This window comes from Diabrotica undecimpunctata, chromosome 9 (genome assembly GCF_040954645.1).
Source record: "Diabrotica undecimpunctata isolate CICGRU chromosome 9, icDiaUnde3, whole genome shotgun sequence".
NCBI lineage: Eukaryota > Metazoa > Arthropoda > Insecta > Coleoptera > Chrysomelidae > Diabrotica > Diabrotica undecimpunctata.
This window is the reverse complement of record NC_092811.1, coordinates 102,403,884-102,424,045: the sequence shown is the minus strand read 5'-3', so window position 1 is coordinate 102,424,045 and position 20,162 is coordinate 102,403,884. Positions and strand designations below refer to the sequence as shown.

The window sequence follows — 20,162 nt, the reverse complement described above, 5'->3', positions numbered from 1 at the left end:
TATTTTGAGAACGATTTCCAAAGTGGAGATTGAAACGTCAATAAACGTATTTTAACCTTCAATTATGGCTTATTCCCATTAAAATAGTAATTACTTTAACATGTCGCAAGAAAATAGTTTCAGAACAATATTAGATTTTCTACCCTACGCTACCCTAAGGTACGAAAAATTGTATGAGGTGGTAATTTGAGTAGCTGTTTTTAATTTTTACTTGGAAGTAACGGTCAGTTTGTAGTGGAGACCTTTACGACATACCCTATCAAATGCCTGTTGTATATCGAGAAACATTCCAGTGCAAAACTGTTTCTCTTCGAGAGTTTTTTTAATTATATTTAATATTCTGTAGCATTGTTGGATGGTTGCGTATTCACATCTAAATCCGAATTGGTGTTTTGGTATAATTTCGTTTGTGGCAACAACTTGCTAGATTTTATCTAATAATAGCCTTTCTAATACTTTCGACATTATTGGGAGTAGGTTTATAGGGCGATATGAATTTGCTTGTGTTGCGGGCTTAGCACGTTTCGGAATCATAGTAACTTGAACAAATTTCCACCGTATTGGAAAGTAGCGAAGACGTAGGATGCTGTTATATATTATTGTTAATAACACTACTGCTTCACTCTGCAGCTTCTGAAGTAATTCTCCTGTTATCAAATCATAGCCAGAAGCTTTCTTAGAATTTAGCATTTTTATTTGTTGTCGAATCTCTGTCGGAGTAAATGTTGTCAAAGGAAGAGATAGTCGACAATGAGTCAACTACGGAGGAGGATATTATGGTTTTCTTACACACTTCTTTTACGCTGTGGTGTTGCTTCCCATCCTGTTGTTTTTAAAACTGTTGTTAAATAGTCTACTGCTTTCTCTACATCTTGGTTTTCTTTTATCTTAATATCTAGTCTAATCTTTGTATTTACAGAATTTTGAAAAACATCCCAGTTTGTTTCTTTAGTTGTGAGTTTGGATGGTGGTGTTCTCCATATTATGTGTGTGCTTAAAGTTATTATTGTTGTACTATGGTCTGATGTAATATAATATATAATATATACGAAAATGCGACAACAACCGTTAACCTCCAATGCATGACTGAGAAGATAAAAATTGGCAGAGGGGTGCGGCAGGGAGATACCTTGTCGCCAAAACTATTTATAACAGTTATGGAGTACGCATTTAAAGGGCTAGAGTGGGAATCAAAGGGTATTAGCATCGATGGAAAGATATTCAATCATCTCAGATATGCCGATGATATTGTTCTCATAACAGACAACTTAGGAGAAGCCAGAGTTATACTACAACAACTACAGCAAGTAACCCAGAAAGTCGGTTTAAAAATAAACTATGGAAAAACAAAAATGATGACCAATCTCGTCCCCAATGAGCTAATAGAAATCGAAAAGTCGCCCATAGAACTTGTGGAAAAATATGTGTATTTGGGTCACGAAATAAGGTTAACGCGAGATAACCAAACATGCGAGCTACTCAGAAGAATAAGTCTGGGTTGGGCTGCATTCGGAAAAATGAGAGACGTATTTAAAACAAATATACCGATCCATTTACTGGTTAAAAGAAAATCTTTTAACCAGTGCGTTCTACCAGTCCTCACATACGGAGCAAAAACCTTAACTCTCACAAAAACATCAGCCGAAAAATTGAGAAGGACACAACGAAAGATGGAGAGATCAATGCTTGGAATAAGCTTAAGAAATAGAATAAGAAACGAGGAAGTTCGTAGACGAACCGGAGTGGAAGACATTATCGAACATATTACAAGGCAAAAATGGAGATGGGCAGGACATGTTGCAAGAATGAAAGACGACAGTTGGACAAAAAAATTGCTTGAGTGGAGACCACGGGCTGACAAGCGAAGCCGAGGAAGACCCCCAACGCGAACGACCGACGACCTCAAAAGAATCGTGACCAATTGGATAGCAGAGGCGCAGAACAGAAGCAGATGGAAAAGTCTAGAGGAGGCCTATGTTTAACAATGGACAACTCAGGGCTGATTGATGATGATGATGATGATGGTCTGATGTTAAATCGAATTAGGACTCTATTGCACAATCGATGTTAGCTATCCCTTTTGTTACAGCAAAATCTACCAAATCTGGGATTTTGTTGGGTATACCAGTATGATAAGTATCTTAAGTTATTTTGTTGAATGGTATTCATTAATGCTCGACCATTAGGCGTCATTAATCTGGAACCCCATGTGGTATGTTTGTCATTCCAGTCTTTTGCTGCTATAAATTTGGATCCAATAGTTTGTATGAAATCATGATACTCTTCGCTTGAAATGAGATGTCTAAGTGGGCTGTAGATTGGTGCTATACTGAGAGAGTTGTTTGTTTAGAGTTTAATGATTGGTGCTTGGATTTTTTCGTAATATAAGATTTGACTGAATAGTGTTAAACTTTTGATTTAATAATAACGGCAGAGCCTGCATGTGCTCCTCCGTGTGGATGGTGTGAATAATACATAATATAGTAAGATATCTTAATAACCGGTCTTTGTGTGGCATGGCTTTCAGATATTATTAGAATGTCTATATTACTCATTTTAAAACAGTGATATCTCTAGTATAGTGATATCTCTCACCAAACGGCACCAAACGGCAACAATTGAAATAGAGCACACAACATCCGAAGATATACCAATCCGATGAGAAGTGAGACAGGTTTGCGTCTTATCACCGCTACTGTTTAATTTATATTCACAGTCTATATTCAGAGAAGCATTAGAAGAGATCCAAGGCGGAATTAAGATCAACGGAATCAGCATAGACAACATCAGATATGCTGTTGAAACCATCTTAATAGCAAGCAACGCACAAGAACTACAAAATATAATAAATGCGGTAGTTCACCACAGCGAAATCTTCGGTTTACATCTAAACGTTTCCAAAACTAAAACTTTAGTATTTTCAAAGACACCAATAAGCGTACATCATGTACGGTACATGTGTATGCCAAGGGTCAAATAATAGAACAGGTAAATTCCATAAAATATTTGGGAGCAAATATCAATAGTCAGTGTAATCCAAAAAACGAAATCCTATCAAGAATCGAACAAGCAAGGAAAGCACGCATGAGCATGAAAACATTTTTTACAAGATCAGACCTTAGTCTGCAGCTTAAAATCCGAATGATCAGATGTTACGTTTTTTCTGTCTTGCTGTATGGCTGTGAAAGTTGGACGAGAAAAAAGAAAAGATTCCTTTGAGATGTATATATACAGACGAATGCTGAGAATTTCATGAGTACAAAGAGTTACTAATGTTGAGGTACTTCGTCGCATGTGTAAACAAAAAGAATTACTAAGAATAATCAAAGAGAGCAAAATGCAATACTTGGGTCATGTGTTGAGAGGCGAAAGATACGAATTACTTCAAGTTATACTGGAAGGAAAAGTACAGGGCAAAAGATCAGTAGGAAGATGCTAGAACTCGTGGCTGAAAGACCTGAGGAGATGGTTCGACCGCTCATCTGCAGAAAAACTACAATTGCCATTTGGATCGCCAACCTTCGAAAGGAGACGGCGCAATAAGAAGGTAAATATTCGTAATGACTTAAAAGCTATTTAGGTATTTTGATGTAGTCAACATAGTTAAAATCATGTTATTTTGATTTAAGAGTTGAGATAACATATTTTTGAATTCATTTGGGAAATTTGATAATTTATCTACTAATTCATTATTGTTATTTTTGTTATCTGCATTTATGTTTCCAATGACAGCATCTCTATAACCGTTAATTGAATAACCCAAATTAATTATTCAATCAACGCTATAACCGATTCTGTTGAAATTATGAGCATGATGTTGGGTAGGCATATTTACATTGGGACTGTTGACAAGATTTTGAGTGGTGATTTGTTTTGATTTGTCATTGAATCTGATATTTAGTAGTTCACGATAAACAAAACATTCTCTGTAATTAGAAGGATGGTCTACGTTGCAGTAAGTGCCAGTTGATGGCGTGTTTTTTTGGTTTCTTGCAGTCCTTTGTGTTGTGTGATTTATCGCATTTTACGCAATTATATGGTTTTGCACAGTACGTTTTAGTGTGACTACATTCTTAACATCGTGGCATTTCTTTTAATTCTCGCAGGTTTTACAACGTTTTTACAGCATTATATATGCTGTAGTTCAAATATTTCTTTGTTGTTCGCGTGAATAAATTGATTGAATCCAACTTACCTTAGTACAAATGTGTACACAAAAAAGTTACAGCCCTTTGAAATTACAAAATAAAAATTGTTTTTTACATTTTCTCCTAAAATACTTGACATTTTGTAATAAAAATGGACACGTTACTTTCTTGTTCTGAAAGCATTTTTCATACCAAAGAAACAACAAAATCTAATCGCACAGAAAAATTTTAAGGGGGGTGTGCAGCCATAAATCTCCCCAAACTTTTGAGTACTTTCAAATCATATGAATTTTGTGGCATCATACGTTCAAAAAAACACATTATTTTTAAAACTTATTTGCCTCTTATCATTTTTTCGAAAAACTAGTTTTTTCCTAGTTGGCCATAAAATTACAATTAGTTTCTACGGATACAATAATTACAAACAGTTCCATCAATAATAGTCAATAATTTAAAGCTATCATTTATTGTGTGAATAGGAATAATATTAAAAATATTGATATTACAATGGCCTACACATTTCAGGAAATGGCAGATATGTTTTTAACTTTGGGTAAGCTGGATCAGATTAAATTATGATTTCAATAAACTATCGGGAATATCGTAAGTGAATGTCAAGGAAATAGTGCAGCCGCAAGGCGTTATGCAGTAAAATACCTAAAATCGAAATGCACACTATAGACGATTATTTTTGACCATTGATCGTCGTTTACGGGAAACGGGTACATTCCAACCGCAAGTTGCTGGCAATAGTGGTCGTCCAATAATGGATGCAACTGATGAAGACATTTTAGAAATCATTGAAGAAGTCCCTGGAACAAGTACAAGGGTAATAGCTGCTTAACTAAATGTTCCTCACATAAGGGTTCGGAGGCGTTTGAAGGATCAGCTGCTTAAACCCTATCACTTAACAACGGTTCGAGAGTTATTTGTTGAAGATTATCCTAAAAGGATTGGATTTTGCGATTAGTTGTTAATGGAAAACACTCGAAATGTTAATTTTATTAGAAATATTTTGTTTACCGACGAGGCTACCTTCAGTAGAAATGGAATAACAAACCATGATAACGAGCACATTTGGGCCGACGAAAATCCTCACGCCAAAAAAACGACTCATCACCAAAGGACTTTCAAAGTTAATGTTTGGGCAGGAATTGTGGATAACAATCTAATAGGCCCAATATTTCTTCCCAACAATTTAAATGGTGATAATTATTTGCAGTTCTTGGCAAAAGATTTACAAGAGTATTTGGAAGAAGTGAATATTGCAGTAAGGCAAAATATGTGGTTTCTACAAGATAGCGCTCCACCGCGTTACAGTAATGAAATCCGGGAATACCTTTGCAGGCAGTATCCTGGTCGGTGGATTGGAAGAGGTCGTGACGCACCTAGTTCTTGGCCACCCAGAAGTCCAGATCTTAATTCCATGGACTTTTGCTTTTAGAGGTTTATTAAAGAGAAAGTGTATTCTGTAACAATAGAGGACGAACAACAATTGAGGGTTAGAATAATTGAAGCTGCAAATCAATTTCGTCAGAAAAATATGGTTTTTCAGCGCATTCGGTTTTCCTTATTTAAACGATACCAAATGTGTATTGAAGAAAATGGGGGTCATTTTGAACATTTATTGTAATATCATATTTATAGAGGTTATAAACATTTTTTGTACTTGTTAATTCATTTAAGCCATTTATTTAGTTGCACGTAATTTTTTAAAGGTTAATGAAAAGGGCCGTAACTCAATAAAAACTGTTTTTTGAAAAAAGTGATGAGGCAAAAAATTTTAAAAATAATGTGTTAAACTAATGATGCCACAAACTTCATTTGATTTGAACGTACTCAAAAGTTTTGAGGGATTTAGGGCTGCACCCCCCCCCCCTTAAAATGTTTCTGTGCGCTTAGATTTTCTTGTTTCTTTTTTATGAAAAATGCTTTCAGAACAAGAAAGTAACGTGTCCATTTTTATTACAAAATGTCAAGTAGTTTAGGAGATAATGCAAAAAAACAATTTTTATTTTGTAACTTCAAAGGGCTGTAACTTTTTTGTGTACACTTTTGTACTAAGGTAAGTTGGATTCAATCAATTTATTTTTGTCCCCGGAATGCGTGATTTAATTTATGAAATATCTTTTTGAAACACCCTGTATACCCGCATTAGAATTCGAAATATTTTTACTTAAAGTAAATAAATCTCACAATAATCTATGTTTTCAAATAGTCCAACAACCTAGTGCTATTACACAAATATAATAAATTCATTTTAAACAAACACTACTTCACTATGAATCAACAATAACGAATTTCAATATCTTAGAAAATAATATCCATAATCCACATCCAAAATAATATTCCAATATCTGGCTGAATAGATAACAGCAGAATCGTGCTATCAGTTACACCCTAGAATAACAGAGACACATGTGTTGGGTTGTTCTCTGGTTACACAGAAAACAGACGCAGGTGTGCAAATGTGATAGCGCTGACTAATTCTCTATGTTGCCAACTCACTCAGTTAAGTTCGATTTCTTGTTATAGATCATTGATTTTAGGTGATTTTAGTAATTCCAATGTGACACAAAATCTAGGTATGGGATAAAAAAGTTTATTTGAAGAAAGTGTATTTTTTTTTTTCTTAATGGCGGTACGGACTCGTTTTTGTAATATTTTATTTAGTTATAGAGTAATTTCCACAAACTAACATATTTCTCAAATTGGGCTCCGTACCGCCATTCTTTACTATATCACGTATATGTGTGCCAAATATCTCGACAAAATATTCAAAATTAAAGCTGTAATCTTGGAACGCGTTTTCCGTCTTGATGACGCGCTGATGTAGCCTCTTAAGGTCCACAAAAAATAATGGTAATAGTTCACGGCTCAATTTGTGTCTGACATTTGTAATGTTCCTTGCCTTATGACCCTTTTTCTGGATTTCCGCTTTTATTTCATCTATTGGAAAGGAGTGAATTAGGTCTCGAATAACTGGTCTGTATGCTCTCTCTTCCTTAGATTGATATATTGTATGGTGGACGATGTTTTCCTCTCGTACGTGATTACTATTAGTTCGTTATTAGATCGTATAGCATTAAGATGCCTTTGGGAAAATTTTTATTGTGCTGTTTGTTAAGGCTTTAGTAAAGTAACTCTACTTCTACTGTTTAAGCTAAATTATGTATCATTTTGCTATAGTCATTCACGTCAAATATGAAAAATGGAGGGGTTTTGAGATTGGCGGACTTTTATTCTTATCATTTACGGAGTTTTCCTGTGGAAGTGAGTGAAACCTATTTTCAAGTGTAATTGGAGGTTCTTTTTCTTTTCAATTTTGACGTTTAAGCCTTTTTCTTTTTTTTATTGTTTGCCATGGGTGTTTATTATTTTGAGAGTCTTCATGTTCTTCATCTAACATCGAATCATCTTCATTTTGTGTTTCTGGATTGTTTTTTAAGATTAAGTTAGCTTGAAAGTTTGATGTAGAATGAGAAAAGTTGGTTTGTTGGGCAAGTGTTGGCTGTACCTGATATTGTTGTTGATAATTATCAAAAGATATCATTTAGTGCACTAGTACGATGGTGGAGCTTCAGTATTTATTTGACTTATTTGGCAATACGGATGTATTAGGTTTGTAGGCTCCTTCTTGTAGGCATTACAGTTGGAAATTGCACTTTAGCATACTGAAAATCACTTGACCCTGGTCCGTTCCATGTTGGAAACATGTTCGCTTCACTTAGGGCTCACTTTTTTTTCACATTGACTGGGCAAATGAAAATTTATTTATTTACCAATAATCAAACAAAATTTATCAAATCTCGAGAAGATTAATAAATTAGTTAGCACAATTACAGTATCTCCAGAGAACCGCCAAAAATTAATATTTTTCCGGGAGAAACCCAAAATTTACATTAAGTTTGACAGTTATTTTGACGAACTAGAAAATATGGGGATGTACCGCTGCGTGTACACCGTAGGGTTAAACAATAAGATTATTATAAAAAAAGATAACTTCGCACTGATTGATAAACTTTTAGTTTTAAGATCACCTTAACCAGAGACGAAGTGGAGCAGAAGTAAAAAGAAAGCTTTTGACTTAAGTCTTAACCTATTTATCTTACCTTTACCAGCCTTCTTGTATCTGTATAAAGATTTTCCTTCTTTGTCCTTAAACAACACAGACTTGTCGTTTAGATTCATTTGGAATTGAGTCACTATAAGCTTGCCGAAACAGGACATTCTGATGTAGACGCTAATCTTCCCGCATGGTTCTCCATTGGGAGATGTTATATAAAATTCGTCTTTTAAGGTTTTCGCCGTGGGAATAGTCTCTGAAAAATATTATTTATTATTATATAGGAATGGGAATTATTTTACTACGATAAACTGAGATAGTCATGAACTGAGATGAACTTAGTCTAGGAGCCAGGGAAGGTTGAGTAGGTATGTACTTTTATGTTTCCTCGGTACCTTGGCCTTTTTTTATTTAATTATTTTTTTTTGGTGCCTAGAATCGATTTTTCGAGGGTACCAGACTATAAACCCGTCAAATAATTTGTTACTAACAATTTAATTGTTTAAATGATTGTATCTCCTAAACTATTAGAGATATTTAATTTTATCACAATGAAAACTGATCCTTTTAGAAAAAAATTAACAAAATGGCGTTTGGTTAACTTTGATTTGATTATTAGAACCGGAGTTATAACAAATTTCGTTAAGAACAATTGCAAAATAGGCATTCGATAGGGCTTTTCCAAATATAACTCAGCTTTCATACATGTAATTGACTTTCACAACACCCTCATTTTAAAGGTAATTGTTTTAGCTTTAAAATAAACTTTCCAAAATTACTTTCTCTTTATTAATAAAAAAGTTTAGACTATTAACATTAAAAATTTCACTAAAAAGTTGCAAACTAATTTGTTTATAAGAGACTTAAACAAAATTAAGCTATAAACTTGCAAAAAGTATAAAGCCTGTGTAAGCAGTTCTTTATATTTAGCCATTCTCAAGGCTTTGCACCATATGGTGCGCCGTATAAGAGGGCTAAATGTACAAACTGAACGCACATTCTCTTTTTGATGACACTTGGAACGCCGATGTTTGGCATAATTTTTTTTAATGCCACGGTTTTCTGTTCTGCTCTATAGACTACTTTTACTAGGTGCTTTGTAAATCTTAGACATGTGTCTAATTGGATGCCAAGATATTTAGCTTAGTACATAGGCTCTATCTTTGTACTTCTTCTTCAGTGCCTTATCCGGTCCGGATGTTGGCGATCATCAAGGATATCATGGTTTTGTTGACTGCTCTGCGAAACAGCTCCGCTGAGGTCATCCCAAACCACCTATTACAAAAGTCAGATTTGGACGAGCTCGAGGGCACTTCAGCTCTTTTTTTTTGTCCATCTGTTGACTTTTCTGCGGCTTCTGTCGACTAGCCTTTTTAACTCCAAATTGTTGTTACATTAAGTAGAGCTAGATTGTCTGCGTATCCAATAGCTTTGGTCTCTGCTCCATAATTGGTTTCTAGTATTTCATTATATAAAACGTTCGAAAGCGTACGTATTGTTGAGGTACACCTGCTGATATTTTTAGATCTTTAGATTTTGCCACTTGGTCATACCTCTGATTGAGGTAGTTCTTAATTATATTGATCAAATAATCTGACACATTCATCAAGGCGTTGATGTGAAATAAAGCACTTCTAGGCTTGCATCATTGGAAGCCATTCCATCAAGGAAATGGGTAAATTTTTCACAGAGGATCATATCAGACGAGCTGTGAAACTGCTGCAATTTCGTAGAATGCTGCGCCGGACTATTACTCTATAATTACGGAAACTCCCTTGAGCGAACGGCGAAATATTTTTACAAATAAACATATCCAAAAAATGAATTAACGAAGAAAACATTCAGTTAAACTAAATAGTGCTAGAAAAGCTCGTCGTCAAATTTTATAAATGTAATAAAAAAAAGCCGAAACGGTTGCGTCCGCTGACAAAAACTATGGAGCTACAATTCGGTCTCAAACCCGATATGGAGTCTGATGAATACGAGGCGAAAGAAAAAATGTTTCTAAGTAAGTAAAAAAAAACCAAAGAACAAATAATAGATATAGAGAAAACAACCCGAGTCAGTGTTTTTCAGTTCAATGGCTTGAAGAAAGACAGAAAAGAATCACCACATCACATTTTGGCAAAATTTGTAAATTAAAATCTACCATTTCTAGGTCAAGAATAGTCTAGAGTTTGTTATATTCTAAATTTAAAGGTAACGAAAATACTGAATATGGACAAATACATGAGTCTTTTGCAATAAAAGCATTTGAGACCAAGATGAATTGTAAAATAATTAAATGTGGATTATTTATTGACGAAGAACATTGCTTTCTTGGTGCGAGTCCATACGGGTTAGTGGTGAAGATGCTTTAATTGAAATTAAATGTCCCCCTTTCATTAAATCTACGACTCCTGATGCAGCTGTAGAAAAAAAAATGTCTTATCTTCATTACTATCAACAGGATCAGTTGCATATCGTAAAAAGAGAGAAATGTTATTTTGTAGTTTGGACGTTACAGGGAAATATAATTGAAGAAATCCCGAGGGATTAACAATTTTGGACAACAAAAATAATTCCAAAAGTAAAGGAGTGTTATGTGAATAATCTGCTGCCAGACCTAGTAGATCCAAGACAATCGCGCGGCTGACCTATAAGGGAAGGATAATTCCACAGATATACACGTTCTAGGATCTACAGCAATAATGTTTTTGTAGAACCATAAATTTGAATGTACGTGAGTACACTTAATTCTACACTTCTTATTGTAGAAAAACTATACGTGATCGAAGTCCCTATAAACAACCATCCTCCACATATTTCGATTTAAACTAATTGCTGCAAGTTATTTTAAATTATTAAATATTTTCAAAAATTTATGGCAAACATGTACTTCATAGAAGTCACAATTTTTATCGTATTCAAGTAAAAAGAAAGAATATTCAACTAAATTCTAAATTTATGCAGTGCAATGGTGGATTCAAAAATGGGATATTCTTGTTAGTCTTAGTTAAGCTATACTATAAAAATAATCAGTGTGCTAAGGCTGCGGCAAGGATCTTTAATGCGTACCATCCAGAAAAAAAGTAAGTCACCAATACATTAAACTGGTAAGTTTGAAGTTATAGGTGACGTTAACAACTCAAAGTATCAAGTAGACCGTCGAAATGAAGCAATTGAAGTGGCGGTATTGGGTCATTGACAAATGGATAATCGACAGTCTATCAGACAACTATCTCGTCCATCTGGTCTATGATCATCTAGTGTTTATCGAATTATAAAATCCTATAAATTTCACTCTTATAAAATACGATTACTTCTTCAATTAAACGAAGATGATCCTGATCGTCGACGTCAAATTTGTGAAGAATTTAGTAAATTATAAATAATAACCAACATCGATTGTATGTGTTTTTCCGATGCGTGTACTTTTATGTTAAATGGTGAAATTAATAGACATAGTTGTCATTATTGGAGTAACAGCAATCCTCATTTATTTATGGAGACACATACACAAACTCCTCATAAACTAAATGTATAGGTTGACATTTTAGGAAATCACGGGGGTTGATGCGTGGCAGTAGGGGGTTACTATTTGAGGGCATGACTTTTGCATGAAAATTCGTCCTCCTCCCGATACAAATTGGCGTGTTTTTTTTTTATTTTGAAAAGACTCTTGCTTTCTGAGTTTCTCGGGGGGTAAAATTCTCAAATATACAGTGTGTTGGAACACACTGTATATTATTATTAAATTTATGATAGGTACTTACTAATTCTTAAGCTAAGATGTTTTATACTAATTCGTACTTCGTGTAATGTACCTACCTACTCACATGTAAGATAATTAAAGTATCTATGTATTTCTATATAGTTTTTAGTCACCTGGTATATGTTATTTACAATTATGAAAAGTTCTCATGTATAATCACTAATAATTATTTGCTGTTAGAAATCAGAATCAATACTCTTCATAAATATTTTCCTATTTAGAATAAATAAGTTTCGCTAGTTTATTCACCTAATACTTCGTATCTATGGAATAATAATAATTTATTTCTCTTATTTCTTTGTTCGATAAGCTATCCGTATTTGCTATTTTAATATTAATATTTGAGTCCAATCTCTTGTACTCAAATCCATCCAGAAACATCGTTAAATAATTGTAGATAACAGAACTTATATATTCATAGTTTTAAGAAATAACAAGCAGAGTGTAATTTTCATCCTCTAATATAATAAATTTATACATGTCAATATATTCTGTTTAATTCCAAAACAAAGAGTTAGTCCGGAGAAGAAATAAACGCATAGTATTCCATAACAAAATTTGGTGTCAGAACGTGGGATATTAGTAGCAGAGTTCCTCTGATTGCTGATAGAAGGAGAGCTGAGGAATTTTTGAATTGACTTGTTTCCTTCGAGGAATCATTCAAAAAAAAAACTGTCAGTGTGGAAAAATCGCCACTACAACTAATTACATTGGGGTCCAGTACATCCAGTTCGAAATCCAGTTCCAGTCATAACCCAATTGTAGTTCCATCGGAAGTAGAGGTGAACCCGTGGAATAATAGACTATGCGACCAACAACAATATTCTACTTGTAAGTACATTCTATCTTAAATTCTGTCTCATATTTTAAAAATCTTGTAAACGTATGTCTACTTTATATCCTGATATAAGTAACTTATTTGACGAACAAATACCTTCTCCCGACTCAAATTCTCTTTCAAATTCTTCTACTTCTAATTCAAATAAAATGTCAGTATCAATTGAAATAGCTGAAAAACTTCTCATTCGATTTGATGGTACAAAATCAAAATTATACGAATTCATAGACAATTGTGATAAAGCATACAATTTAGTAAATCCGCAATCCAAACCCATCTTATTAGCCATTATAGAAACTAAATTAACCGATAAAGCTAGGGCCATAACTAGAAACAGAACATTTGACGAATGGAAAGATTTAAAAGACTTCTTATTAGATGCTTATTCTGAACGCCGAACTGAAGGTCAGTGGCAATTGGAATTACATTCCTTACGTCAGATGCCCAGTGAAAATGTAATGTCATTTGCAAATAAAGTTGAAAATTGCTATATAAAATTAATAAATACACTTGATCCAGACTTATCTCCAGATGCAAGAAATGCATGTACTAAACTCTTAAAAACTCAAGCACTAAATGTCTTTATTAGAGGATTAAACAAAGACCTCTCTATTTTAATCAAAGCCCGAAATCCAGATTCCTTAGAAAGAGCTGTTGCTATAGCAATTGCCGAAGAACAAGAACAGTTATCAAGACAAGAAATTTTCAGACCATTCTGTAATATTTGCAAACGAAATAACCATTCCTCAAATAACTGTCGATATAAAAACAATTCAGATAGAAATGTTAGACATCTTCAAAATTCTAGTTTTCAAAACCCAAAATATCCTAATTCAAATCTTCAAAGGTCAAATTCTCAAAATCAAAATTATAAACCTTCAAATTCAAATTCCAATTCTGATTTTCCTCCAAACTTAAGAAAAGAAAATACCAACACTTCCCAACGTTTTTGCAGATACTGCAAAAAACCAGGTCACGTTATAGAAGAATGTAGAAAACGCGAATTTAACAATAAAAACAAAAATCCAACAAATTCTTTAAACTTCCAGAATCCTCGACAACCAACGGTCGATTCTCGAGGAGTTCGTTCAGTTCAGGCCGTATCACAACCATCAACTTCTCAGTCACTTCCTATGTAGATTTACCCTTAGTAAATAATTCTAATCCATCCTCTTGCAAGTTTCTAATCGATACAGGCGCAGATATTTCTTTAATTAAATATTCAAAAATACTAAACATTCCAAAAATTTATTCTAAGTCTATTACTCTACGAGGCATTGATAAAAATGTCTTAAATCCAAATAAAACTATATGTAGTTGTAACGTAAATTTCAAGATAAAAGATTTTGTCCAAACTCATGTTTTCTATGTCGTAGAAGACGATTTTCCTCTTCATTTCGACGGTATATTAGGTAGCGATTTTTTTGAAATAAATAAATGCCAAATTGATTATAAAGAAAATAAATTAAACTTTAAAAATTGTTCTATTTCAATCGAATATATAAAATCTCCATTAAACAATGACAATGACGAATTTCTGAGAGATCAAAATATCGAGACAAGTTCTAATATCGATGAAATATTTCCTTATGATGCTAAATCCATAGAGGATCATTCTTATTTAGAAACCAATGATATCCAAATAACCTTAAGTAGTGAAGAACTACTATCCAATCCAATTCAATCTAAATCTAACTCTAAATCCAAAGAAAATTCAAGTCCAAAATGTGTAAAATCCACTGAGATATGCACAAATAAAACTTGTAACTCTTCACGAAATCATAAATCAAAATCCTGTTCAGAAGAAAAATCCTGTTCAGACGATCTTATACTAAATCAAAACTCTAATTCTAACTCAAGAAGTAATAAAACTATTCTATCCGCAAGAACTGAAACAATTGTTCAAATTAAAGTAATAAATAATGAATTAAGTGAAGGATTATGTCCCGAACGCGAAATCTTTAAAGGTGTATTTTTATGTCCTAGTGTTGTTAAAGTAAAAAATGATTTCTTTTTAACCTCAATCGTAAACACTACTGAAACGGATGTTGAATTAAACGATATTCAAGTAGCAATAGAAAAAATTCCAAATTTACAAAACAATGCAAATATACGAAAAATGTCTTCTTATAAAGATAATACGAATTCTAACAGAATTGCTAAATTAAAAAATGCCTTGAGAACAGATCATTTAAATAGTGAAGAAAAATCATCTTTAATTTCTATTTGCAAGGAGTACAATCATATCTTTTATCTGGAAGGAGATCAACTTACCAGTACAAATGCCATAACTTGCAAAATTCCTTTAAATTCTAATGTACCTATTAGCACTAAATCATACAGGTATCCTGAAGTACACAAACATGAAGTCGAAACTCAAATAAAAGGTATGCTAGATCAAGGTATTATCGAAGAATCAACTTCGCCATGGAATTCGCCCCTTTGGGTTGTGCCAAAAAAGGCCGATGCTTCAGCAAAGAAGAAATGGCGAATTGTTATAGACTATCGACGACTAAATGATATTACTATAGGAGATTCATTTCCACTTCCGAATATAGTCGATATATTAGACCAATTGGGTCATTCAAAATATTTTTCAACAATAGATTTAACATCAGGATTTCACCAGATCAAAATGGATCCTGAGGATTCTCCAAAGACTGCTTTCTCAACTCCGTCTGGACATTATCAATATTCACGAATGCCATTTGGATTAAAAAATGCTCCCAGTATTTTTCAAAGGCTAATGAATACTGTCCTCTCAGGAATACAAAATTACAGATGTTTTGTCTATCTCGACGATATAGTCATTCATGCCGATACATTAGAAAATCATAATAAAAGATTAAAAGAAGTATTCGAAAAATTGTCTACATTCAACTTAAAAATACAACCAGATAAGTGCGAATTTTTTCGTCGCGAAGTAATGTATTTAGGACATTTAATAACTGAATTTGGTGTCAAACCGGACGAAAAAAAGGTATGTGCTGTTACAGATTTTCCTATACCCAGAACACAAAAAGATATTAAGAGCTTTTTGGGTCTCACTGGTTATTATAGACGCTTTATAAAAAATTTCAGTGCTTTAACACAACCTTTAACAAAACTGCTGAGGAAAAATGTTGAATTTAATTGGACAAGCATTCAACAACAGTCATTTGAGAACCTGAAATCAATACTTTGTTCAGAACCAATACTTCAGTATCCAGATTTTACCAAACCCTTTGTCTTAACAACGGATGCTAGTAATTATGCAATAGGGTCCATACTTTCTCAAGGTAAAGTACCAGATGATTTACCTATTGCTTATGCTAGTCGTACCTTGAACAAAGCGGAATCAAACTATAGCACAACAGAAAAAGAATTACTTGCAATTGTATGGAGTGTTAAACACTTTAGACCATATTTGTACGGAAATAAATTTTTCATTTATACGGATCATAAACCACTCACATGGCTATTTAATGTAAAAGATCCCGGATCAAGACTCGTTAGGTGGAGATTAGCATTAGAAGAATATAGCTATGAAATTATTTATAAACCAGGTAAATTAAATCAAAATGCTGATTGTTTAAGTCGTCCTCCTTTAACCATATCTGAAACAAATATTTGCGAAGAAAACAAAAACCCGGCAACAATCACCTTACAAATAAACAAAATGAGTAAAGAAAATAATGACACTTATTCACAGTTCTTATCTAAATCCGAAACTATATTAATAACAAATGATAATATAAAAGAAACAAATGAAAAGATTACATCATTTTCACAAAATTTAGCATTGTTTGTTTCCGTAGATTTAAATTTTAATGAGATCGTTCAGAAACAAATAAATAAACAATTCAGTCATATAGAAAAATTGAAAGCCAAAAATCCAAGACTAAATGACATTATATATATTTCTGATCAAAATAAAAACTTTTATTACATATTTATAAAAAATAATTATTGGGACAATACCTCTTATGAAGATATATTTAATTCCCTAATAAAATTAAGAGACTGGTTATTAAACGATAAAATATTAAAAATTTGCCTACCCAGAATAACTTTTAGCTACGATAAATTAAGTTGGGGAAAAATTAGATCTATGATTAGATTTATTTTTAGAAAAACTGATATATCTATTATCATTTATCATGATATACTAACAAATCCTGAACCTGAGGAAATAACTACAATATTACAAGAGAATCACACTAGTCCTACGGCTGGACACTCTGGTTTTCATCGGACATACAATCGTATAAAAAAACATTTCAAATGGAATAATATGAAAAATGATATTAAAAACTTTATAAAAACCTGTGAATCTTGTCAGAAAAATAAACTCGTTAGAAAAAAATTCGTAAAGCCCATGGAGATAACAACAACAAGCTCAAATCCATTAGAAAAAATATTTTTAGATATAGTAGGTCCTTTACCTTTAACCGAGTCAGGTAATAAGTTCATATTAACATTACAAGATGACTTAACAAAATTTTCTCAAGCTTATGCAATTCCGAATCATGAAACCAAGACTATCGCTGAAAATCTGGTTCGTGGATTTATTTGCAAGTTTGGAAAACCCGATATAATAGTTACTGATCAAGGCCGAGATTTTACTTCCAAATTATTTTCTCAAATCGCCAAGCTTTTTAAAATCAGACATATAAATTGTACTGCTTATCATCCAGAATCAAATGCTGCATTAGAAAGGAGTCACGCTACTTTAGCAGACTACCTTAAACATTATATTAAAGCTGATCAATCCGATTGGGACGAATGGCTAGATTTTGCTATGTTTTCATATAATACAACTAATCATACTTCAACCAAATTCACACCATATGAACTAATATTTGGATATACACCTAATCTACCTAGCAGTATAATACGACCAGTAGAACTCAAATATACATATGAAGATTATTTAGATAATTTAACACTTAAGCTTAGAAAATCTCATGAGTTAGCAAAAACGAATCTATTAGAATCTAAAGTAGTCAGTAAAAAATATTATGACCAAAAGATTAATGACACCGTTTTCTTAGAAGGACAATTAGTATATCTCCAAAATGAGCAAACAAAGAAGGGTCAAACCAAAAAACTTACACAAAATTATAATGGACCTTATAAAATTCTAGAGATAAATTCTCCTGTCAATTGCACAATTTTAGTAAATAAAAAACCAATAAAAGTTCACATGAATAGATTGAAACATGCTTTTGTTTCAGGTATGCAATAATATGGCTGACAAATAGTGAACAAATTCACAAGAAATATACCAATACTCCTATCAACAAATCACCTGGAATCTATTACGAACACATAAAAAATGTTCAATTTATTGAAACTCATTGGAACATATTAAGTCATATTCCTTTACAACCTTTTACAGACAAATTAAATTTTGTAGATCTCACCTATCAAAAAACATTAAGACTGTGTCAAAACAAACCAGTTCTTATTGAATTACGATTATGCGATACTTCACTAAAACTCTTAGGACAAATCATACCTAGACTCTTTCAAGATGAACAAACTTTAAAAAACATAATTCTGCATGAACATTTTAGACCAAAACGCGCTCTATTTAATGCAATTGGATCTGTTTTCAGGACCTTATTCGGTACCTTAGACAGTGATGATGCTGAAAATTTCAATAATGCTATTAACAAAGCTGAAAGTAACGAAAATCATCTTCTTGATTTACTAAAACAACAAATTCATGTAGTAAAAGCCACGATTGCAAATTTTAATAACTCTATTACAAATCTAGACCGAAACAAAGTGATTTTTGATAAAAATTTTGAATCAATTACCAATTACACAGATAAAATGAATAATAAATATTTTAATTTAGATTTAAAACAAAAAATTGAAGAACATTTTACCTTACTAACTTTCTTTATAACAGAATTACAACAAGAATATTCTACTTTAATAAACGTTATTCTATTTGCAAGAAATAATAACCTTCATCCTTCTGTTATAACACCTGAGCAACTAATTCAAGAATTATCTAAAACGGTAACGCATTTACCTAGTACATCGACTTATCCATTTCCATTGACTATCGATTATGCTCATAAATATTTCGATATCATTTTACTTAAATATATATATTTTGATAACAAGATTTTAATTACGGTTAGTATACCTTTGGTTAGTAATACTCCTTATTCTCTTTTTAAACTAATATCTCTTCCTATAATTCATCCAACATTAAAGAGACTTACCTTTATTCTTCCATCTGTCAAATATCTTGTTCTTTCAGAAAATAGAAACATTTATGTTACTATTGATACATTAGAAGACTGTTATTCATTAGATGAAGAAAAACTTATTTGCAAAAATCCTGATACTTTCCGATTTACACACACTAATCCAATTTGTGAAACTGAATTGTTAACTTCAATAACAAACATACCATCTAGTTGCGATACTCGTATAATTCAAACAGAATATGAAATTTGGCATAAATTAAACAAACCAAATTCTTGGATATATGTTTTACCCAAACCAACAGATTTAACTTTAAGCTGTCAGACTAGTACGCCAATATCTATTGTTCTTTCAAACACAGGTATTTTTTCTACTTCGAATAATTGCAAAACTTACACCGGATCAACTATTTTGATATCTGTCTCAAATCCAAAAGAAAGTAATTTTCAGTCTATCATTCCAGATTTATCCCTTCCAGAAGTCTGTTGTGATGATATTAAGATAAATAATGAATCCAAATTACACCTTGTTCCCTTACAATTAAATAATCTCGATCGAGATGCATTAAATTTAGCAAGCCATAAACTAGATAATTTAGAGAAAATGACCTCAGAAACAAATATTAATTTTTCAGACACAATAAAAAATAGTTCTTATTTCACTTATGCAATCTTATTTTTGATAAAATGTATGTTACTTTATATTTTATACAGGATAATTAAATATTTTTACCGACGATTTCGTAGAAATCCGTCACATAGTTGTCAACAAATTACAAATTGTTTAACACTAAATATATGTCAAAGTAAACGAAAACATGTACATGAGACAGATTTAAGTATAGATTGTAAACATAATAAAGACAATAATTATAGTGAATCCAAAAAGTGTGAAGAGACTAGTTTCACAGAGACTACACCGATAAGACGAAGTGAAAGACTATCGAGACTAAAAGAAACTATTTAAATGTGTTAAAATAAAATAATAATGTATACAAATGTTTTATACCATTTAAATGAAAATTCATTTTACAATTATTTTCATTCTTACAAAAGGAGGTGTAATGTACCTACCTACTCACATGTAAGATAATTAAAGTATCTATGTATTTCTATATAGTTTTTAGTCACCTGGTATATGTTATTTACA

The 20,162-nt window shown here is 32.4% G+C and overlaps 1 protein-coding gene across 1 annotated transcript in view; it reads right to left on the bottom strand.

Moving 5' to 3' along the window:
* LOC140450341 (uncharacterized) overlaps positions 1-20,162 on the bottom strand; it is a 66,378-nt gene that overhangs the window by 27,366 nt on the left and 18,850 nt on the right. The window contains exon 3 of the mRNA XM_072543930.1: positions 8,261-8,470. Coding sequence (XP_072400031.1) covers positions 8,261-8,470 — 210 coding nt within the window. The remainder of the gene's footprint in view (positions 1-8,260; positions 8,471-20,162) is intronic.